Below are 23,822 nucleotides of genomic sequence, written 5' to 3' on the forward strand. Positions count from 1 at the left end.
CCAACCCGCTGAGATTTGGTGGGGGGAGACTGGGGTGGAAGAGGTGCGAGTCTCGGTGTGGTTTCACGCACTTCCTTATCCTGGCCCCTCTCCTCGTCTTTTTGTAGCCACAGGCAGCTTTCCTTACCCACCACTTAAACTCACCTCAAAGTAGCAGTAATGTGTTCTCTGTGCTTAGAAAATCAAGTGCACTTAAGTGCTGCCTGCATTTAGACTTGGCTCTGTTCAGTGATGGGAGAACTATATTTGGCAGTCTGGTCCAATCATGCCTTTTGGGGAAGGCCACCCTTAATTTCACAGGGTTGTCCACTTTCATGAAGGCACAGAGAAGCACTCAAGATGTGACGTTGTAAAGTTGCAAATGACCATATATGTGCAAAGTTACACATATCTTCTCTTTTCCTTGAGCACAGCTGTAAATATTGGGAGCAAACCACCCACCTGTGGTGTAATAGGTCAGTGCTGACTGTATCTATAGATGCCGATACCCGATTCTGTCTTCATGTGTAAATTGATTCAGAGGAGAACGCTACCAAGGTAGAGGGGTAAAGGTGGCCGGTGCCAGGTGCAAGTTGTTGAGCCAGACTCCCTTTTTAGCTCACGCCACTTTGCATTCTGGTATTTGCAGGCACAAGAGGTCAGAATGTTGAGGTTTATAGAGTCAGGACAGCTCACGCATATCCAACGAGGTACTAATATGTGTTCTAACTGGCTCAGGGCAGTAGCCAGAAGATATAAAATCTTCCCGACTTTGTACAATGGCATTGTGCAAGTGAGAGAAACACGCAATTTGTACCTTTTCTTTGGGGTCTGCTGAAATTCTTTCCACGAGCAGACTTCACCCTTCTTTTTAAACTTTTCTTTTCTCCTTTCCACCTTCCTCTTTATTTTCCTTTAGTTCCCTCCAAACTTGTGTTTTTCCTTCCCTCGTTACTCCTTTTAATTTTTCTTTTTCATACTCTCATTTCATTTGCCTCTCAGTTATATTTGTCTTTGCATATTTTTTATCACTTCTCTTTTTCTAAACATGTTTGTTTCCATTGATACCCCCTGCCCCACTTGAAAGAGGTGGAAGGATATCTTGGTTCTTGCTGTGTCATTTTTTTGGTTTTGCTTTTGTTTTGTGACCTACAAGTCACAGATCGGAGTTAAGAAGGGCCATTATGAACCACTAAACCGGTCTTGTGGCACTCGTCTGAAGCTGGTACAGCGGGATAATGCCCAACGCCACTGAATACCATACAGTTCCCTCCAGAACACATCCGCCGACAGGTCTTACGTACATGCAACTGTTCCAATATGCCCGCTAGCCATCTATCTCCGAACTCCCAAAAGCACTCACCATCCAATGTTTCATCTTATTAAGTACTGTCCAGCTAATGCGTATGAAAGCACGGTTGAATATGCGAGTTCAGACTACCAGTTGTACAAAACTATCACTTTTAATAGAACTTCTTAAGGCAGTGCTATAACGTGCCTTGTTAATGTTAGAGCTTCCACATGTTAAAGAAATAGGTGAATTTTGAAGAGACATTACCATATTACATGCAGAGATTGTTGCATGATTTACATAGCAAATATTTTCAGGGCTCGACTCGTGCAAGGGCTCTAAGGCTCTGCTCTTACTGTTCTTTTGTTGGCTCGCCCACCTCTACAACTTTATCACCAGCACTGACGCCAAAACAAACCGTCTTTCATGTGTTTCTCTACTTCTGCCATTGCAGCCTGTGGTTTGCTTGTGGACTGAACACGTACTTTAGAGGGCTGAAAGCGCTGAGAGAGCTAGCGTTTTTGGATACGCTGAACAGCCTGGCTCACTCTACTGAGCATCCCAATTATTTCTTCATCATTCTTTGTGGACCTCCTTCTGAGTAAATTAAACTAAGGACTCAGGTAAGCATGCTGAAAGCACACAATACACAGCAAACAAAAACATTTCATTTCCTGGTCTCACCTTCCACCTCTCATACCCTACACTCTCCCCAACCACTCTTGAGATGTAAATTGATTCCATGACTTTACTCTCTCTGTAACTTACTGTCACTGCTTCGCTGACCTCCAAGGGGCTCGTAAATAATCTGTCAAGGTTGCAGCAGACAGCCACAAATGCATGCAAGCTCAGTGGACCATCGGACAGAGGCTGTGTGGGAAAGTTTACTTGCTGTGCAATGCTGGAGACTTAGACGCAAGCATGTTGGTTGGACTGCTATCAGTCCATGCCTCTGTCTCTCTCCCAAAAACCAGAAGAGCTGCTAAACAAGAGAACACACCCATTTCCACTGCTCTCAGTCGCCACTTAACAGCAAAAATATTTTTACATTGTATGTCTCTGGGCCCCCAGGTGAGCATTTGATTCACAGAGCAGAAAGGTGAAAACATGTTTTTAACATAAAGGGTCTCTCTGCAGGGGATTATTACAAAGTTATCAGTGTGAATGCCTGTTAATAATGCCCTTTGTTGCGCCCTGCCCTAGTCTTTGGTCTATCTAACTTACACTGAAAAGGAATTACACAGACTCTGTTTTATACATTCCTAATGTAAAAAGAAGTGTGCGCGCTCCTGAAATTGAAATGCGCGAAAGAGTAAGAAGAGCTGAACGTCTACTCGGGCGCACACCTTTCAGGGAACATAGCTACTGATCACAGCCGGACTGGCCGTACCAGGCATCAGGAGTTTCCCTGGGAGGCAGGAAGGGTGGGGGCGGTTTTGCAGCAGTGGGGGCGGTATTGTTACTGGAGGCCAGTTTTGCAGGTGCAGTGAGTGACTGCACCCGCCTGCAAGGGAATGTCTGGGGGGTCCATGGGACCCCTTTCAGTCCCTTGAGAGGACTGTCCTCATGGAGCACATTGGCAGTGCACCTCTGGACAGCTTCTTTGGTTCACACCCGTGTTCATTTTATGGCATGGGTGCAAAGGCAAAGAGATTCCCTCATTTGCATGGGCCCATGCCCTCATGCTAATGAGTGAACGTCCTCTTGAGAAAGTGCTGGCACTACATGTGCGCCATTGCTATCAGTATTACAGAAAAGGCTACACAAGTGTCTGCAGCCCCTTCTGTAATTCCAAAGTGCCCCTGGGGCACACAACCCGGCACACGTGCCTGTTGCGCCCCAGGGCACTCTCTGTAACATGGTCCCTGGTGCTCATGTAATACTGTCCGCCTTTGGGCCGTGCTTTCACTGTATTTAAAAACTGCAGAAATTAACTAACTGGTAAAAACAAAGCCTTAATATAAGGAAAAACAAATAGGGGCCCCATTTTATGGCTGATTTGTACAAAGTGAAACCAGAAAACCTGGTTCAATTGCGGCTTCCCTCCTAAAATTGTGATTTTAAGCAAATAATCTATTTGACCAAAATATATAATAAAGTGCACATTTCCTGTTTGCGCACGGCGCACTTGTTTGAAAGTGCACATACAGGGAAGGTGAGCACTTTTCATAATAGGGGCCAAGCTGCATTACACAAGGTCACATGCATTGTTTATAGGAACCTGAAATTAAGTGATGTGCCCAAAGTCACAGGATTTTAAGCCAATGTCGAAACTGGAACCTAATTCCCCAGTTCCAAAGTTTCCAGCTCTGGCAGTAATGCAACATTCTAGGTAGAGGGAGGGAGACAGAAGTCACATGAAGGCATGGCTCATTATGGGCTCATGGTTCCAACAGAACCCTGAGTGGAGCCAGAGCCAGGTTTCAGGCTCAAGCCCGGCTTGAACTTTCAGTGTCTCATCCACCTCTATAAAAGTGGAAGCGCTGCCTTACATAAGAGAGCAGCTCCACACAGGCAATAAGAGTACCATAAATTGGCAAATGAGAATATCTGTTATTTTCAGCACTTAGAAATATCATAAGTGTGGTGTGTAGTACTCTATCAAATATGGATAGCAAAAGAGAGAAGGAATAAAGGAATAAGAACTTCATGGAGGGAAGGGCAAAAGTGTGAAGAGGGCAGCCATAGAATGAATCAGTACTCACTAGGCCAGTCCTGCTTCACTCTTCTTTCCTACCAGAGATTCCGCTAGTCCTGTCATGAGCAGATCTGCTTTACTCCTCGCCCCTTCCAGAGACGTTATCACCTCAACCCAGTTAAATTCTTTCTTACTCTTCTCTCCTTTCACAGTTTACAAGTTCTAAAAAAGTCAGTGATGGTTTGCTGTTCTCCCTTTCTATAAAGTTTAACATTACTTTAATACTTATATGTCCTATGGTCTTTCCAGTTATATTCACATATAAGAGATTTAGAAACACAATTTGCACTCATTTGTAAATTATTGTTTACTCAAAACATTGTTAAACTCAGTGAGAGAAGTGATATTTCTGTACCCAGCCACCAAGTCAAGGTGCTTTCCTAAATCCCTCTTCCAGAAGGTAGTACATAAATATACTATATCAATGTAGAGGGAAGAAGGAATTTGTGATCCTACCAATTTCCTTTGGTTATCTATACTTATCAGGGGAGGGGGGAAGGATCACTTGTCCTGCATAACTCTGGGTATGCTGTGACTGTTCCGAATCGTCCCAATATTAACCCTCATGCACGTGCTGGTAAAGGTGTGGTATAAAGCGGTATATCTTTTTGTCCGCCGTCCCTCGCACGTGAGTGCATAATCATTGGGTTGTTTTTTGTCATGCAACCTCCATCCAGGAGGCATTACCCATTGTTAAAAACAGTAGTGATTAGTGATTGTGAAAAAGTGATGGCTAAAATTGTCTCTCTTAATCAGAAAAATTATTTATTCGTTCTGTATATGGAGGCAATGACTTAAAAATTAAGGAGGTGAACACGAGTTATTATGACTCGTACACACTAAGTGAAAAACAAGGTCGACATGTTTCAGCCCTTCTGTATGCCTACTAGGTCATGTGGGCTTTCTTCAGGACCGTGGAGTGAACTAGAGACCTCTCACGTCTCTAGTGGTGATAAGAGAATTCAATGGAACATAGCTTTATGTTGCTCCATAAGAGGTCAAAAAGTACCTGCAAGAAAACAACATAGAGGACAAGGGTAAGGGTAAGGGTAAACATATAAGACTTTCACACTGGTTGGATGGACCAGGAACATGTAAAACGCATATTATGCGTAGCAACTAAAAAATGGCAATACTTAGCACTGACTACCCCACTCTAAGAATAGGGTCAACTCACTCATAATTGGCATTATAGTTCTAATATTTCATTGGTTTTCCATGATTGGTAAGTTTCTAGACATTTTGATTCAGTTGTTTCAGAGTGTCATACTTCAAATGCATTCATGCAATTATTTTAAATGTGTAATTATCATTCACGCGTTCCTTTTGCAGCAGGCATTATGTCTCCATCGACAGCCTGCCAGTGGTACCATTGATCATAAAGGTGGTAAGTTACCACCTTTATGATCAATGGTACCACTGGCAGGCTGTCGATGGAGACATAATGCCTGGCAGGCTGTCGATGGAGACATAATGCCTGCTGCAAAAGGAACGCGTGAATGATAATTACACATTTAAAATAATTGCATGAATGCATTTGAAGTATGACACTCTGAAACAACTGAATCAAAATGTCTAGAAACTTACCAATCATGGAAAACCAATGAAATATTAGAACTATAATGCCAATTATGAGTGAGTTGACCCTATTCTTAGAGTGGGGTAGTCAGTGCTAAGTATTGCCATTTTTTAGTTGCTACGCATAATATGCGTTTCACATGTTCCTGGTCCATCCAACCAGTGTGAAAGTCTTATATGTTTCCCCTTACCCTTACCCTTGTCCTCTATGTTGTTTTCTTGCAGGTACTTTTTGACCTCTTATGGAGCAACATAAAGCTATGTTCCATTGAATTCTCTTATCACCACTAGAGACGTGAGAGGTCTCTAGTTCACTCCACGGTCCTGAAGAAAGCCCACATGACCTAGTAGGCATACAGAAGGGCTGAAACATGTCGACCTTGTTTTTCACTTAGTGTGTACGAGTCATAATAACTCGTGTTCACCTCCTTAATTTTTAAGTAATTGCCTCCATATACAGAACGAATAAATAATTTTTCTGATTAAGAGAGACAATTTTAGCCATCACTTTTTCACAATCACTAATCACTACTGTTTTTAACAATGGGTAATGCCTCCTGGATGGAGGTTGCATGACAAAAAACAACCCAATGATTATGCACTCACGTGCGAGGGACGGCGGACAAAAAGATATACCGCTTTATACCACACCTTTACCAGCACGTGCATGAGGGTTAATATTGGGACGATTCGGAACAGTCACAGCATACCCAGAGTTATGCAGGACAAGTGATCCTTCCCCCCTCCCCTGATAAGTATAGTACATAAATATAAACATAAGAGTTAGCAAAGACCATATCATGTCAATTTGCTGCTTATCTTCTTTAATTAAATTTGTCTCTAGCATTCCCATGGAGAATATGATACTCAAGTGCCTAGAGGTGATTTAGTTCATTAAATGCATTCTAGAAAATATACTTTCCTACTTCGTTTTTAGGTTCAGGCTTTCCTGGTGCACTGCATACCATAGTGGAATGTGCTAGTGGTTAACAGAGCTTGAGCTATGCAAATACAATTATATTATTGGGATGGGGATCTCAAATAAGTTTGAGAATAAGAAAGGCATGCCTTTTGGAACAGTGTTTTTTTTACAGCGTGTCAAGCTATTTGACTACAAAATGTTTTGTTTTGATTGAGCATTTATATAAAAATGCTTCCAAATTGCATAATTTTATTTAGCGCAAAGTAAAAGCATATACATTTCCCCAACCTGATACCAATAGGTCATTGACACAGTGACATAAAATGTGAGTCACTTTTGCACATGGCTGAGGACCCGGCATACATAAAAGGTCAATAAATGCATATAGAGAAATAAAGTTAGAGAAAACATTGTCTCTGCCATACTAAGCTTTGAAAGACACTAAAATCCACTAGGTTCCTTCTATCCCTATCTCCTAGGCCTAAGTCCTCACTACTGGAAACTACTTCACGGTAAGTGACTGCAATTAAACAAGAAATTTGAATCTCTTGATGAAAAAAATCAACTTATTAAATCATATTGTGCCGCTGGAAGTGCCTAAATGTCCTTGAAACTGTGGTTCAAACTAGCAGATGAGATTAAGACAAAATATGTACGGTGGCTGAAAATCTAAGGAACTGTGTAGTGTATTTGCACTACTGGTAGATCCAGGCGATGCGTCTTCAGCTGGACCTAAGAGCCATAAGCTGATCCCGGGCCTGTTACCCAGGGATGGTCATCCTTAATGGAAGAGGAAACCTCACACACATAATAGTGTCATGCTTCATCATAGGAATCCTCTCCCCACCTCGGTAGGACAGTGCCACCGAGGCGGACTCAACCTCCTCGAAGACTGTAGCGGTAGGAACGAGTTCTTGAATAAATCTTACTCGACAACACCGACATAAAAGGGGACCCAGATGGAAAAGTAAAAATACCTTAGTGTACTATGAACAACTTTAATCAACTGGACACTAGGTATGATTAAAACTCACATGAATGGGTCGTGGAGATCAATGGCTCACACCCATATACTTACATGAAGACTAAGTGTGCTTCTATGGAATTTATTTTAATCTAATCCCTCGAGTTGGGACCTACCCAACCGATTGATGACTAATGGCTTGACACTCTAGATTTTAGGGGGAACCGGTATCTTGGTCACGGTGGGGGTGGTGTCCTTTGTAGTCATACATTTGTCAAAAGGTGCGCCACTCTGTACTGCCGTAGTTGGTCCCGTTCTGTGCTGCTCTATTTCTATTTCTATGCGGAATTTGTTAAGCGTGCGGTCACCCAGGGGTTTCATGGCGCTGAAGAAAACAGATGGTAGATGGTAAGTGAGGGGGCAGATGGTGTAGTGCTCTAACCGTACGCTTGTTTGAATAGCCAGGTCTTCAATGCTCGCCTGAACTCTGTCAGCTTGGTGCAGCTCCGGATGGCATAATAATGATGAAAGATGTAGGATCCTAGATCATATGTGTGAGGACCAAGAGAATCTTGAACCTCCAAAGTGCAGGTATCCCTCAAGGAAATGGATGCAAGGACAGGGAGGGACACTAATCAGTTGGATAGCATAAATGATTAACGGGTGTTACCAGGGTTACCAGAACTGACCTTGTCAAGGACACATAGAGCTCCTCAAAGCCCTATTAAATAAGAGTCGGATGCGTAATATTTTTGTTTATTTTGAGTGTGTTCTGCTGAAGGAATAAAAACCTGGTTGAAGTACGAATTTTGTTTTTTAAAACAATTGCTGGTTTGTGGCAGCCTGAGAGTATATGCTTTCAACTTTCCGTAAGTGAACACAAAGTACAAGGTGTTGATGTGACCATTGTGGTTTACTATGCTAAAACATTAAATCGGGTACCTTAAAATTGACTTTCACATGTTGATAAACTGAATCAAAATGAACCATTTTCCATTCATTTTCAAATAAACCTTCATCAGAGTGAACACAAAGAATTTTAGAAGCTCACGTACCACACTTGCACTAGTCTTCAGCTCACATAGCCTTGGCTTCAGTACACAGAAGCCCTTCATTGCCATACACAGAGGAAAAAAACATAAGAGTGAACATTTGTTGGTAGCCCAATAGTTACTGCTCCAATCAAAAACAGAGAACACCTTTACACTGATGGTGGGTGGATTGTAAACTCCATCAGCGACCTTTAAAGTATTTGGCACAAATATTGTATGATCCCGGCTACAGGAAGCCAGCAGTGGAGGCCAATGTTCTCGATATCATGGCAAATGAACCTGTTTGGCAGATTTTGAGGGGGCTCGTGGAGCATATGCTGTTGTTCCTGATTCTGATTCCTACTCTCTTATCTTTCCTATGTCAAATATGAAGTAAGGTTGCAGTTTTATGCAGTTGGATTCCAGAAGCTGACGTCAAAGTCTGCCTTCACTCAACAGCCCAGCTGAGAAGACTATACCTGGAGGGGGCGACCGGACAAAATGGATTCACACACAAGAAAGAGCAAGAGTTGGCTCACAGCCCTGTGTCTTCTGCTGGGAATCCAACCAGGTGAGTCCGGTGGTGAAAGAAGCTTTGTTGGCATTAAAAGATAGATCGAACCAACACAGCATAAGGTAAGCTTCCCTCCTTGATTACACCTATCCCTTACATCTCTTCTCATGAGTTCTCCATCCTTCTTCCTCGCCATTCAACTAATTGCCATTGTTTATCCTCAAGTCCCCAAACAGCCCAGAACATACCCTCAGACAGTTCCAAGAGCTCTGCATAGCCCTCTCCCCCACAAGGCAAGTCCAGCTAGTGCCTAAGAGACATAGCCAACATGACAATGCGTAGATGTCAAGACTCTCCCACCTGTGGTCGGAGTGAACACCTCTGCCCCGTCCACCAGGTACGAAGCACATTTGCCGGTTTTACTCTAATCAGTTACAATAATACTACTATATTAAAACGATAACGAAGAACAGCACTCTAGCCAACCTTTCAGCTGTACTGCCCCAAAAAACGCCCAGATGACTGTTGTGGTAGGAGCATTGATATTGCTGCTGCCTGAGCTAAAGACGGGCTTTCGGGGAAAGAAACTGTTGCATTTACATGAATTTTTAGCTACGACGACAATGTACCTCAAATAAATAAATACCCATGGTTTAGGTATTTATTTACAACAGAAAATACTCTCCTTAAGAAGAGAATTACTTTTCTGCTACATAAGCATTCCCTTAATACCCACTCTCAAAAGAAGAAAGCAAATCACTCATTTCAAAACTTTCTAGTGTTTTTCCTCTCTTTCTCCTGCGGCGAACCCGAGGAAACAGCAAGTCTCTGGATGGACTTGCATACCTTGCTTGGAGTACTGAACATCAAGTAAGTGTGTTTGTAAAAGGAGACTGTGATGGGGCAGGTGCAGTTTAAGGGTAAGTCAGTACTGAACAATATTCTATGGTACCACAAGCATCGGCCACCATCTAGTGTTTAAAAATGTGGCACCATAGCAAGGGGTGGTTAAATGTAATTTTGCTTAGCGAGACAAAGTTCTGCTATGATCCAGAATTTTGCACATTGAAGATATATTGGTTAAGACAAACTCTCTTGTACATGTCTCAAAATACCCAGGCCCTTCAAACTATCTCCTTCATCGTTCCAAACTCACACATAGGGCATTTGTATGGTCTGGCTAGATACAGCAGCTGTTCCCAGACAATTATGTGAGAACCACCAGTAGAGGGCCTTTGGATCTGCTCAAATATTGGGAGCCAGGAGTATTTGTTTTGAATGGGTGGAAGTTGTATACTTTGGCAAAAAAAGTGCTTGCCTCTACATAGTGGTTATAATTTTGTTTATTGTTCCAGGTGTCATAGCGTGAAATTTCAGGGGCACACATGACATCGTAATGCTACTAAACTATCTTAGACAACTAGATAATTTATGGGGTTTTCTCTGGTAACAGCACAGATGGGAGGAGGCACTCATTACCGCACATGGAATATTTTAGCCTAAATTGACAGTGCATTTGTAAGACAGACCTATTGGCATTGCCAATGCTTGTTTACACCAGTCCTGGAGACATGTTGGCTTGCTGCTGCCACCTGTTGGCAGGCCAGTAAATGTGAGTTTCAAGACAGCAGGCAAATCAAGTATTGGTCCTGCTCCAACCGCCTCAAAAATATTGTACTAACCTACAAAGCCTTGAGGTGCTCTAATGGGCCATCTTGTCAATGGCCAGACAACTGTGCAAGATAGGTGTGGCTAGAGATTGTGGCCACCCCTCCTTGTACACTTTGTAAGGAGAGAGCTTGGCATCTGCTTTAGTGTCCTGGAGAACAATACCGTGAACTTCAATTACATCAGATAAATAATAAAATAGATACTTGAACAGCAGACACTATGCTTGGGGCAAACTACACTTAACTATTAAGTTCTGCATACTTGGCAAGAAAGATATCAAGAACAAAAAAAGTTTTAGACTTTTTAGTCACCCTTTTTCATGCGCTTTCATAATAAATCATAGATTTCCTCCCAAAACTCCCAGTATGGACTAATGTAGTATGGCATTTAGCACGCAACAGCCTGCCCGAGTGCTATCAGTTTCTTTGGAAACTCAGTGCACATGCCACCTTGGAGAAACCATCTGCTGGTTAAGGAATAATATGGGCTATGAATGACCTCAGCAGATCTATTCATATACTAAAATGTATACCAGTCAGAGACCCCGACAGACAGCCTGTTGAGCTTTGTACCCAGCGTTGGATTACTGCCAATTCCGTGTCATTGTCTCCAACAGTAAATACATTTATTTATTCAACGCTATACCTTCAGCCTTTCAACTTATAACATTCAATTGGTGAGCACAATCTGAAAAACAGCAGAAGGAAATTTTCAACAATCTATTATAATTAGACAAAAGTTCTTAAAGTGGGGCATGTAGAGGTGGGAGCATTGCACACAGGTTCTCCTTCTTCGGATCTATGCCCATTGAGATCTTACGCCGTTCTTGATGTATCCAATACAGCATTTCCGTCTTGTCCCATTGCATCTTCTCAAGGTATGGACGACCCTTGAAAGTCACTGTGTCTTTGTACGTTCTCTTTATTTTCTGCAACATTTTTAAGAGTTCCACTTCAGTTTTTGAAATTTGAGAATGCAAGGCCTTTCTTTCTTTCGCCTCCTTCTGCCTTGCTGCGAAACTGCCTTCATAGCCCTTTTGAAAGAAGCGGTTGGGGTCAGAAGCAGTTTGCTCAAACTTCTCGAGCTTCGCCATAATTTTTTCTCGCTGCAGAATAACCTCTGTTGCCTTTTCCCAAGCATCGACTGCCTTGGGGATAAGAGCTAGGTATTCACGGGAGCTATACTTGATTGCCATGTCAAGTCTCTCACCCTCCGGGACATGAAGACTCTTCCATATTGCTTCCAATCTGGATTGTATTGCTTCTAGTTCAGCTGCGGTTCTCGCCTCTTCCTCCTCCATCTCAGGTTCCACAGTTCCGTCAAGGCCACCAAGCATGATGGAGCTTGGGTTCCACATCCCAGGAAAGCGTTGCTCTTTCATAGACCAAATTTGTGCCAACAACTTTGCCTTTTCTTTTCTCTTTTCTTCTAGTCGTTTAGTGGCTGCTTCGATTGCAGCTTGATCTTCGTCTTCACTGTCATCACTGTTGTATAAATGGAAAACCACCCCTAGATAGTCAGTGTCCTGTGAGGAGACATACTTTAGATAGTCGTCAAGATTGAGAGTTTCCTTCCACTGTTTCATCCATGATGACTGTGCTTGGGAACGTCTATGGTCCTGGGAAGTGGGCTTCTCTGGCAGATCATTTGTTTCAGGGCATATACTAAACTGGTCATGCTGGATTAGATTTGTGAGCTCTGGGTTAATTACACGCTCTTCCCTTTTTCTGCTCAGGGTTGACGACGTTATATATTTTGATAAATCAACATTTACAGCGTAGGGCTCGATGCAAGGATCCTGATCAAACTGCAAGTGGTCTGTGGGAATGCTATTCTTGAGCTCAGAATAGACATCTCGAACATCCTCTCCTTTAGAGAGGCTTTTGTCCAATCTGCTAACGGTAGCTGATTCAATCTCCCCCAGAAACTCGTTGTAGATTGGGGGGTATTTTTCAATATCGCTTACATCCAGAAAGATTCGGTTTGAGATTTGCACATCAGCAGTTTTCAGAGTAGGTTTGTTGGGAATGTGCAAGTATACTGCATCAGACTGCGGACACGCCTGTTCTCCAGAAAGAACTGTATCCTCACGAAGCTGGACTTGCTCTTTTTCAGTTAAGACCTTTATCCTTTCTTGCATGTTCATAAGTTTAGACGTGTTCACCTTGCTGTGGTTCAAGGCTCTGATTAAAGGTGGAAGCTCAGCGTCGTCACCCAGGTCTTCTCCACTAGGCAACGTTTGTTCCTTTGCAGGCTCCATTAGCTTCCTCAGGTCATCTGCAGCAGATACCTCAACATCTGGGGTGGTACTACTGGGTGGAAGGAGGGAAGTCAGAGAAAGAAATCTCTTCATATGCATGCCCAGCTCCTGTGCCAACAATTCTCCCATTCTCAGGTTTGGCAACGATTGACATCTGTTCAGATTTGCCACCCGAGAAGCTCTGGTTTGATGAGCAGATGTGGGGCCTTTGGAACGCATAACTGGGCACGGTGTCATCACAGCTTGGCAAGGCATGCTAGCAAAAGAATCCTCCTGCTTCGGCGGACAGCTCAGCAAATGATAGACTTTGCTCAAGTCCAGGGGTGGTATGCTGTGAATCTCCCTCAAGTCCTCCACCCTCTGCGGCCTGGGTCTCTCAATAGGGGGCCTGCTGAGTTTCACAAAGTAGCCCATGGTCAGAGTTGAAAGGCAGTCTGTGAACGTTTTGCAGGTCAGGGGACGATACTCGTGTGGGTATTTTTGGTCTTCTTGCTCAAGCATGGGTGGTTGTCCAAAATGTGATTGTTGTATGTGATGGGTGGGCATTTCCTGATGCCAAGGCGAGGCAGGTTTTCTTTCGGACCCTGATGCTCCTCCAGGACTAATAGGATGGACTTCTCTTGGTTGTCTGTCAAGGGCACACCTGACACTTGAGACCTGAGCATCACCGGTGCCACCTCCTGAGCACTTGGAGCGATGCCCCACCTTGTGTGCCTCACCTCCAGGGCAGGTCCTGGCCTCACCCCCAGTGAGAGTCCTGGGGGCGCCTGCGGCACCTCTAGTGTCAGTGGCAGGCCGGGGCCCTGACAGTGTCTCGGTGCCAGCCCCTGTGACCCCTCTGGAGGGTGCTGTGCCAGCTCCTGTGGCCCCTCTGGAGGGCGCTGTGCCAACTCCTGTGGCCCCTCTGGAGGGCGCTGTGCCAACTCCTGTGGCCCCTCTGGAGGGCGCCGTGCCAGCTCCTGTGGCCCCTCTGGAGGGCGCCGTGCCAGCTCCTGTGCCCCCTCTGGAGGGCGCCGTGCCAGCTCCTGTGCCCCCTCTGGAGGGCGCCGTGCCAGCCCTCGCTTCCCTCAGCTCCCTCATGTCCCGCAGCAGGCAGACCCGGACGCTCTGGGGCTGCAGGAGCCGGGCGCAGTGCAGCATGAGCTGCGCCCGCAGGCGGGTGAGGGCGGCGGGCGGGGCGAGGACCCCGCCGGGGCCCGCATCGCGCAGGAGGTGCAGGTAGTGCTGCAGGAGCCCCTCGGCCACCAGGGCGGCGTGCGCCACCGTGCGCCTCCGCAGCTCCTGCTGCTCCTCGGGCGGCAGGGAGGGCTCGGGGGCCCAGAGCCGCGGCTCCCGGCACAGGGCCCGCACCTCCGCCAGCAGCAGCTCCTGCAGCGCGGCCTTCACGGAGGCGGGGAGGCCGAGGCCGGGCAGGCGGCGCATGCGGGCCTCCAGCAGCCGGGGCAGCGCGGAGAGGGGCGCGGAGCCCGCCGCCTCCCGGGTCAGGGGGGCGGGGGAGGCCGCCTCCGGGGCGGCAGGGGGCGCTGGGGGCTCCTTCCGGGGTCCGCGCTCCGGCGAGGCCAGCAGGGTGAGCGGCTGCAGCAGCTCCCGGTACAGCCGGGCGATGCCCCCGGAGTCCAGGCCTGGAGGGAGGCCGCGGGAGGGGGGCCTGTCTTGGACCCCCCGGGGCCGCGGGGAGGGGGTGCAGGCGTCCATGGAGCCCCCGTATGTGCGGCTAGACGCGCGCGGAGCTTGCGCTTCCTCCGTTGCCCTGGAGACAGAATGTAAACAAACTGCGCCATCTTGGATTCTCTCCGCCCTCCTGCGGAAGCCACGCCCACGCCCAGGCACACGCTGTCCAGGGCTCCATCCTTGACAAACATTGATTGAATGATTTATTTTATTTTATGCGATTTTATGTAGCGCGAACATTACTCGAAGGTGTCAGAGCGCTTTACATGTGAACCAGTTGCGGATTTAGGATTTAGGTTTACATGAGTTACATAAAAGATACAAACAGAACAAATTGCAAATGTACAAGTTGTAAAGTCACACAGGGAAGGGATACGAATGGATATACTGAGTCACATAGGAATGGTAGAGAGTACAAAGGTCTACTACATATACTAGTGGTTAGAGTTATCTCTATATACATATAGATGAAGGTTTAATATTTTGGCGGTCAGGGCGTGAAGGAAGGGAAGTACTAGTGGGAGAGGATGAGGATGAGCGAGGAATCCAAGTTGGGTGCAGTATTCGCTCATTTGATTGAAGATATTAGAAAATATATTTCTTCACCTGCAATTCCACTAAAGAAATGTAGTTGTCTATGTTGTAGAAAAGAATTGAAAAAAATACAATTCTTTTTGTGCCATCTTGCTATTGTATTATTTTTTATGCATTGGAGAGGTACTTCTTACATTGCTTGACCTGCTGCCTCTGGAATGACCTTCCTGTTCTGATAGCTCTTGGTTGCAGAATCTGTGTGCAATGCTTAGCAAAGGTGTCACAGACCCTAATGGAAGCAACGAAAATGAGTCTCCCATTTAGGTAATGAAGGGCTGTACTAATCGGGGTGCCAGAGGACTCATTACACTCTAAGCCGAGTAACATCTGCACCTATTGCTTTAATGATAACTATGTAACTGTCTGGTTACATATGTCTTAAACCACCCTCGCGATGGGCTTGAAGAGGATCCTATCACGGTTGTAGAAAGCCATGCATTTTTAACAAGACGTTAGAAAGCTCAGTAGAGCTTTATAAGATATGCAGCAGATTCGAGAACATGCATGCAGCTCCTGGTTTGTTTCCAGGCACTAAAAGATCACAGTGCCAGCCGGAGCTCTACGATCACCTGTTGCATTTTAAACGCTCAGGTTGACATATGTTTCCTTGTTTGATCAAATAGGAATCATCTAATTAGATTGATGTGTTGTAAGAATCCTGGATTTGTGATTTACTGAATGGATGGAGTCAGCAGAACCCTGTGACCTTTACCCATGAGGTGAAAGGAAGGAGCTCACATTGCAAACCCATTGCCAGGTTCATAACAAATGCTATAGTCTTACTGCCTTGTGTGTTGCTAAATCTGCAACCTGGTCAGCTTGGCAAGTCATTGCAGACGGGGTCCTGTCTGCCTTTGAGGCCTGGGTGTAATCCTCAGCACTTCACTTTCTTCTCTCGGCTGAGCTGGTGCTGCAATCTCATTTTGATTCAGTTTGTATTTGGCAGTCACTGACAGTGTGACCTCACAGCTGAAGAGTCCCTTCTTTGACACATGGTGTGTGCCCCAAAACACCACACGAGCTGCGGTGGCTTATGCTACACTCCTGCTAAAGCCATCATCCCATCTCTCATTTCACACTCACTCCAGAGTATGGCCTGCGTTGCTGTAATGGGCTGGACAGATGCAGAGACGGTCAGGATATTTTATGTCCTCGGGGATGATTATGTGTGAAGAGAGACAATAAGTGTAACCCAGGCATTTGTGCAACATGGCATACAACCCAACAAGTATTATTTGAGAAAATTATGTTGGGCATTGCTTCTTGGAGTTCAAATGGCGACAGGTAGTTACATTAAGGAAGCTCATGGTCCCCTCGCAGATAAAGTAAAGTAAACTACATTTTTTATGATTTTTTTTTTGGGGGGGGACTTGCCTTTAATCCATACTCAGTGATAAGATGAAGTTGAAGTCTCTTTGAGTTCTGTCTTTGGGGTACCCACAGTTCAAGATATTAGGCTTAACTCAGGACCTTTGTTAGTTCTTGGTAGCCGGCCTCCAGGTGTCCGCTGTGGAATTACCATTCTAAACTGGTACACGTTATCTGGCCCTACCATTTAGCAGTCCGAAACCTGATATGGCAAACCAGTCCCTCATTAGGCCCTCTTTCTGATAGATGTGGGGTAGGTATAGTATTATCATGCATCTTATCATGAGTTTTTACTGCTAATGCCACAGCAGCGTTTTAACTTTTGCTGAGGTTCCATTCATTCAGCCGGGTCAAAAGTTAATTGCCACTTATGTGCAAAAGAGGCCTCTTATATTGCCTTGTGAAGGGACCCTCAGTAGCTCACTATAGAGCCATGGGTCATTCAGTGCTATTTGGTGTTTGCGTCTTTCATTCGCAGTTCACACCCCTTACTTAGTGTGCTTCATGGAGCTCCGCACCCCCATTCTAGTAAGACGACCGCTTTTGTTGGGCTCCTTCCACCATATTGTCTTTGCTGTACTCCGTTATCTGCATCCAGCCTCTCTGCTGGTGTTCTTCATGTGCCCCCACTAGCTTCTTTTTACCCCATTAACAAAAAAAAATCTACTTTTAGTTTCACTTTACAGTATGATACACTAATCACACTCAGGGCTTGCATGTAGATCAGTTGATGGCACCTGATGGTTCAGCCAAGTTTAAGAACACTCTGTAATAAATGTCGTCAAATAAATGAATAAAAAACAACCACGTATTGACTTTGGCAGCATTTAAAACAAACATTGTTTTTACAAGCAAAATAATGTTGCAGCAAAGGGAGTATGTCAGCTAATACAATGTGCATGGCATCCTTATGCAAGCATTGGCAAAGCCAGTAGGTCTCGCCTTTACGAGAGGGAGTTGTGATTTTTTGTCTTTGGACTGCAGTAGTGTATGTGTTTAGCAACTGCAGTTTGTATATATATATATATTTTTGTACATTAAGTTTGCGGCATTGTGAGGGCGATTTGGCTGGGGTTGATTGGGCAGGTGGGAGTGAGGCGATGGAGGTTGAAGCAGGTGAAAACAAAAATATAAGCACTCTGTGGAATGCTCAAGCAAAAAGAAACAAGATTTACAGTCACTTTCCAGCATAAGTAAATAAATAAATACATGCAAAAGATAAGCACGATCTGACCTTGTGTAATGTAATAGGTGCTTGTGTAAAATGCTCTAGGTCACTTCTGCTGTTGAGGACACTGTATAAACAAGAAATAAAAAAATAAGTAAAACATCTAAACCTGAACATATGCATGCCAACTGGCCACTAGAAATGTCAAACTCCAAATGTTGCCGTTCCAATCGACAATTCGAATATGTGATCCAAACGTGTAAATTCCAGCGGACCACTTCGACTGGCAGACGAATATTCCCCTGTGCAGGGTGTCCTTCAAATACCTGGGTGTTTGGACCCCCATACTCCCGGAACTCGAATGGGCCCTGAATATTATGCCCCTGGTCAACAAGACAAAAGCGGACCTTTGGGGGTGGCAGCCCCTCCCTCTCAACCCCCTTGGCAGAGTGCCCTTTTTAAAATGATGGTTCCTCCCTGTTTTTTGTACATTTTACAAAATGCCGCCTTTTATTTTCCGGGGAGCTGGTTCAGTGAAATTGATGGTATCCTTACCCGGTTTCTCTGGGGAGGCGGGAGACCGCGAATGTTCCTGGCGCATTGCCGTATACCACCCTATGACGAGGGCCTGGGGGTCACCAACCTCCATCTCTACTACTATCTAGCCACTAGGCTCATCGTGGTACATGATTGGTTCGCGTGCGGCTGGTCCGACCTGGCATACCGGGTGGAACTTCGTTGAATGGACTTCCCGCAACTCAAGGCCTATTTGTATCGAGCCCCCATATCTCAGCATTTCCCCCCCATCACCAGGACAGTTCTCTTGGCTTGGCGCACGGCGTTGCGCCACACGAAATGGGAGCGGAAACTCACCAGACAGACGCCCCTGTGGTGTGGGGCGTGGCTGCGAGAGGCCTTGTCTCTTCCAGACTTTCACTGATGGGACAGCATCGGGATCTCACTTCTTGGGGATGTCTGGGTGGGGGCCCACATCAGAACCTTTGCGGACTTGCAGCAGCGCTATTCCCTCCACCCCTCTCAATTTTATAAATATTTACAACTTAGACATGCCCTTTGCGTGCACATTCCATCTCCCACCTCCTTCCCGGAGTTCAGTCCTCTAGAGGCCCAGGTGATGATGGGGAATCTGGGTAGAGGGGGGATGTCACGGATCTACCGCTCCTTAGGGAATAATGGCCCGCATCCTTAGACTCGCTGCTTGCCCGCTGGGAGGGGTGGCTGGGCCCCCTAGATGATGCGGACTGGAGGGATGCCCTCATGGCCCCCAAAACACTGACGACCTCCTTCAAGCTGCGGTTAGTTCAACTTTATTACTTACACATGGCCTACCTCACTCCTGCGCGTCTTTACAGCGCCCGATTGCGGCCCTCCCCAAACTGCACGCGATGCGATCACGCCCCTGCAGACTTCTACCACATGGTTTGGCAGTGTCCTACCCTGGCAGCCTTCTGGGCGGGGGTGGAGCTGGAACTTACATTGACCCTGGAGTGGACGGTCCCACATGACCCGTCGCACTTTCTTTTGGGTGTGTTCAATGGCCTAGATGGTTCCCAAGCAGATAAGCGCTTCCTTGGAACGGCAGTGGCATTGGCAAAACGAGATATTACGGCACTCTGGTCTCAGGCCAAGTCTCCTAGTATAAGGAAATGGAATCGTGGGGTTGACTGGTGTGGGACTCAAGAGGAATCCCTCTTTGAAGCCTAGGGCTGTCTTGAACTTTTCCAGAAGATTTGGGGCAAATGGTTCAATCTAATCTCCTAAAGGGGTTGCGGGTGTGTAGGCTTATTGTCAACCATGGACATCATTATACCCTGCAGTTTGCTTCACAAAGCTCTGTCTCCATTTGTGTGGCTGTAGACAATCGTCATAATCTGTTTGATTTTGCTGCCAATGTATTGTTTTGGTGTGATTTAAATCGGCAGAGCCTAAGCCAAATGTTTGAATTCTGAATGACCACTTCAATTGCCTTAAATTGCGATTGAATATCCTGAATTCTGAAAGGCTATTTGGGACTTCAAATCCACATATATAAAAATATTCACATCTTGAAATGTATCTAACAGTTATTGCGTTCGTCATTTTCACATTTCCAATTGGCGTACACCTAGTGCACAATTTTATTAGAGGTGAGTCCCCTGGCATTTCTTAATGAAAGCTGACCCACAAATCCCAGTTGATCCTTGAAGCAGGAATTATAAAATGATTAGAAGAAGTAATTTCTCCTCAGAGGGACGGAAGGCTGAGTCGGCCCCTATTTCTGCACTTTTATGACCTGACGGTTGAATACGGATTTCTACGTTGAGTGCATGTATCAGTCAGGGTACCTTAAATGAAGAAAACAAAACCTACTAGTTTCCAAATCCCTTTTATTGAAAAACAAAGTTTGCATTGGCAGGGACCAGCCAGATGGTCCCTTGCCAGTTGTGAGTGGCTGACCCAGGACTGCAAGTACCAGAATGCAAAGCACGGATGTGCTATTCACAACTGACATGGCGTGCCTCGAGATTCGAGTTCTGCACATCTGGGACATTCCTGCACACAAAGAACTTGGGGACTGGTTCTGATCGGTCTATGAGTTAAAGCATCTTTATAAGAGTGAGAAGTGAGATGTCAGAGAAAAAAAACAAGAAAACTTTAAAACGGTCACCATTGTCACCCACAAGCTGTGCAAAGAAATGTTTGGCCCAGTACTTGAATAAAAGAACTGAGGTATTGGTGGCCAATGGGTGCCAAGGTGTACGGCTCAAGTGCTTGGTCAAATAAACTCCACACTGAATATTTTTGAATACTCTTAAAAAATGCTTTCTTAGTAATGGCTGAGTTCACGACTTAACCATTGCACCAAATCCGCTGACGGCACCATGACTGATTTGTTTTCTCGAGGGATCTTTAAACTTGAACTGAGTTAGTTCAATCATGCTCAGCCAAGAATCAGTTACATTATTTTGCCAATAAACAATTGCATGTTTTTCATTTTACATTCTAAAAGACATGGAGCTCTACCCCACTCACATTGTGAGACAAGTCAGGGTCTTTTAGAAGCCCTTGATTCTGGGGTCGAATCATTCACAAGTTGGCAGCATTATGTGTGGGGGGAAACAACCTTTACAATGGTGCCTTTACCACGCAATGCCTTTACCACCAGCATTTAGCATGCATGCCCCTACCACACATGGTACGTATTGGTAAATACTGATGGTGTGCTTTTTGAATCCAAAAACATGCCTTTTTGCTTTTAGACAATATATTTTTTGAGAGTGATGAGGGCCCGGCAGTATCCCTAACAATAACAATTTGCAAAAATCATGGCAAAAAAGAAAAAACGAGCAAAGGTAAAGCAGAAATGCTGGTGGACCACGCCAGACCAATTGGCTTTGATAGTGCTTGTTATTAATATTGTATATAGATTAGATGTGGAGAGACAGTTTATAAACTCAGTTGTAGAGAAAGACAGGGGCAGTCAGACTCAGCCATGAGCACCACATACAGGTCACAAAAAATGCATCATAAACCACAGCTACTATCAGAGTGGAAGGCATTGTAGCAATCAAAGTATAAACGTGTCCAGCGGGTCAGACTGATAACCAGATGCCTGTTCCCAAATAGCACTAGGAGTGCACGAAAGTGTCATCTATGGGAAACACGCATTACCGGGGCTGCACTCTCTATTATAGTGAAGTAGTGTGGCTCACTGGTTAGAGGCGGCAGACCCGAGAGCAGAGGACGGCCCGGGACCAGGGTTCGATTCCCCACGCGACAGGTTTCTGGACCAGGGTCAGTGGACTCGATAATTCTCTCGCCTCGGTGCCCACTCTGATCAGCGATCACACTCGGCAACTCTGGGCATTAGCTTGCCTCATCTTCACTAACGGCCCCACCAGACCGCCGGGGATGCCTGGTCTCACCCTGGAGATACCCATTAAGGGACCATCTCTCAGGGAAGCCAGGAAGGGTTTCGCAGCGGTCGAAGCGCCTTGGGACCCTACGGGTAAGTAGTGCGCTATATAAATGCCTATACATTTACATTTACATTATTCTTTCTGACATGAAGAGAATATAAATGCGCCAGATCTGTAAGGATGTACAGTCCGCGTCTCCAGGTTGGTTTTGATGATGTAGTGCTTACCAACACTTCACTCCGAAGAACATAGATGTGCTATCCTGCACAGATTGAAGTGCAGACAAGAAACATCTATCCATGAGATCCCTGTAGCAATATTTCCATTTTCCCCTAGTTGAAGATACTTTGACAGTATTTTAGGCTTATGCAGCCTGTGCCTGCTGTGGGTCGTACATCAGAAGGGCTCTTTCCCCGATCTCCCCAGTGGCAAGTCCAATCCCTCCCCCTCCTCACCAAGTTCCAAGCCATTATATTTTATCCATGGCGCCCATATCTTTCAAGATTTTCGGAGACAACCTCTTGCCTCATCGGTCACTTTCTCCACAACCATATAGAGATCTAAACATGTTCTCCATTCTTTTAGTGTTGGGAATTGGTGGGCACCCAAGTATCGAGCTGTGTCCCTCTTAGCTACTAACAGCACCAAGTTAGCCAACATGAGTTTATGACTTGGCAAGTCCACATCTGTGGGGATTCCCAGTATGAGCGACCTAGCTTCCAACTCAAGTTGGGCTGCCAGTATATTCTTTAGTTCCTTCACTATCTTACTCCAGTATGTTTGAATCCTGCTGCACTCCCAAAGGGTGTGTATTAATGTGTGGCATCTGAGGCAATCCGGGCTGTCTGCTCTCCCCATAGTGTGTAGCCTTGCTCTGTCAAAGTAAGTCATGTGCAGGATTTTAAAGAGCCGTATTCATAGTTTAAATGCCACTTCACGTGGGTGCATAAGGGCGACCTCCCAGTCAATGTCCTCCATTGGGCCAGTTGTGAGTTTACGTTTAGCTCTAAGTGGGCCTGGTTTGTCAGGCATATTGTTAATTAGTGTTTTATAAGTCAACGAGAGGGCTTGAGTCGGAATCCCTTCCTGCAAGAGTTTGCCTTCTAATGGGGCATATTCCGGCAGTGCCTCCGTGTCTAATCCCTCTGCTTGCCAGGCATGTTTCAGTCTGAGATAGGCAGAGGATTGCGTGTCGTGAGGCTGATATGTGTCTTAAAGCAAGGTTAATGGGGCCTATGTTCCTTTCTCTAGTACAACCCCTATTTTGGAGATCCCTATTAGATTCCACTGTTTAAAGCCTCTCAATTTTCCAATCTCATTTAGTCTTGTTCCTTCCCATAAAGGGGTCTCCCTTGTTGGTTTCATATCCCATTTCATTTGCTTCTCAGCACTTTTTCACGCTTCGAGCCCACTTTGGGAAGTTGGTAGAAGCCGGCTACTGCCTTTACCTCCATATATATAATGTAATTGTGTGCGTTCTTGGAACTGCAATCTTTCCAACCTGTAAGTGGGGTGGTCTCTCGGATCGTGGTTCCATTAATTGATTACAATGAGATGGGCCGTTCAGTAGTAGACCCTGATATCTGGTAAGGCCAGACCCCCATTGTAAGTGTTTCACTGCAATGTTTGCAGCGCTATTTGTGGATGGGCCCGTGCTATAGAAGCATAGTTAGTTGTTGAGGGTTGTAAACATGGTCTCTGGCACTTTGCAGTAGGTGTTTTGCAAAATGTAAAGCAACTGAGGGAGTGTGATCATCTTGTACACGGCGGCGCTCCGCATGATCGTCACCTCTTGACATCTTCTTGAAATTTCAAAAGGATTCGCCTGATATTGTGTTCTAAGTTGGTTACTACCTCAGTGGTGATATATAGTCCAAGGTAGGTGAACCCTTCATTGGATAATCGTAGGCAGCTCGGGTAGGTCTGGGGCTCCACCGTTCCGCAGATGTATTCACTTTTAAGATTGTTCTAGCACACTGTTCTGCAACATTAAACTGACCTCTGGTCAACCACGTCCACACACCGGCAATAAATGTGGTGGAATACAACAGATTGAGAAGAGACAGTGCAAGCGCTGTCCAGGCTCGACCTAAAAACACTACATGAATGACAACTCATTAATACCTTCGCAAGTAACTGGTCCTTCTAGGAGGCTGCCAAGTGTAAGATTCACCCATGTTTTTCTGTGTGTGT

The 23,822-nt window shown here is 45.5% G+C and overlaps 2 protein-coding genes across 3 annotated transcripts in view; one reads left to right on the forward strand and one right to left on the reverse strand.

Annotated features, from left to right (window-relative positions):
* Positions 1-23,822, forward strand: part of CD4 (CD4 molecule) — a 105,782-nt gene that overhangs the window by 36,507 nt on the left and 45,453 nt on the right. Inside the window, exon 2 of one of the 2 annotated variants that reach the window (XM_086932917.1) lies at positions 8,858-9,034. In XM_086932917.1, the coding sequence (XP_086789043.1) occupies positions 8,965-9,034 (70 nt within the window). In that variant the 5' untranslated portion in view covers positions 8,858-8,964. Of the gene's footprint in view, positions 1-8,093; positions 9,035-23,822 lie in introns of those variants that run through there. The other variant, XM_086932918.1, reaches the window with a different exon arrangement.
* On the reverse strand, positions 8,173-14,695 carry CCDC87 (coiled-coil domain containing 87). The gene has a single exon (XM_086932916.1). The coding sequence runs from the start codon at positions 14,601-14,603 to the stop codon at positions 11,391-11,393; it is 3,213 nt and encodes a 1,070-aa protein (XP_086789042.1). The 5' UTR covers positions 14,604-14,695; the 3' UTR covers positions 8,173-11,390.

The sequence above is a fragment of the Lissotriton vulgaris genome, chromosome 7 (assembly GCF_964263255.1).
Source record: "Lissotriton vulgaris chromosome 7, aLisVul1.2, whole genome shotgun sequence".
Taxonomy (NCBI): Eukaryota; Metazoa; Chordata; class Amphibia; order Caudata; family Salamandridae; genus Lissotriton; species Lissotriton vulgaris.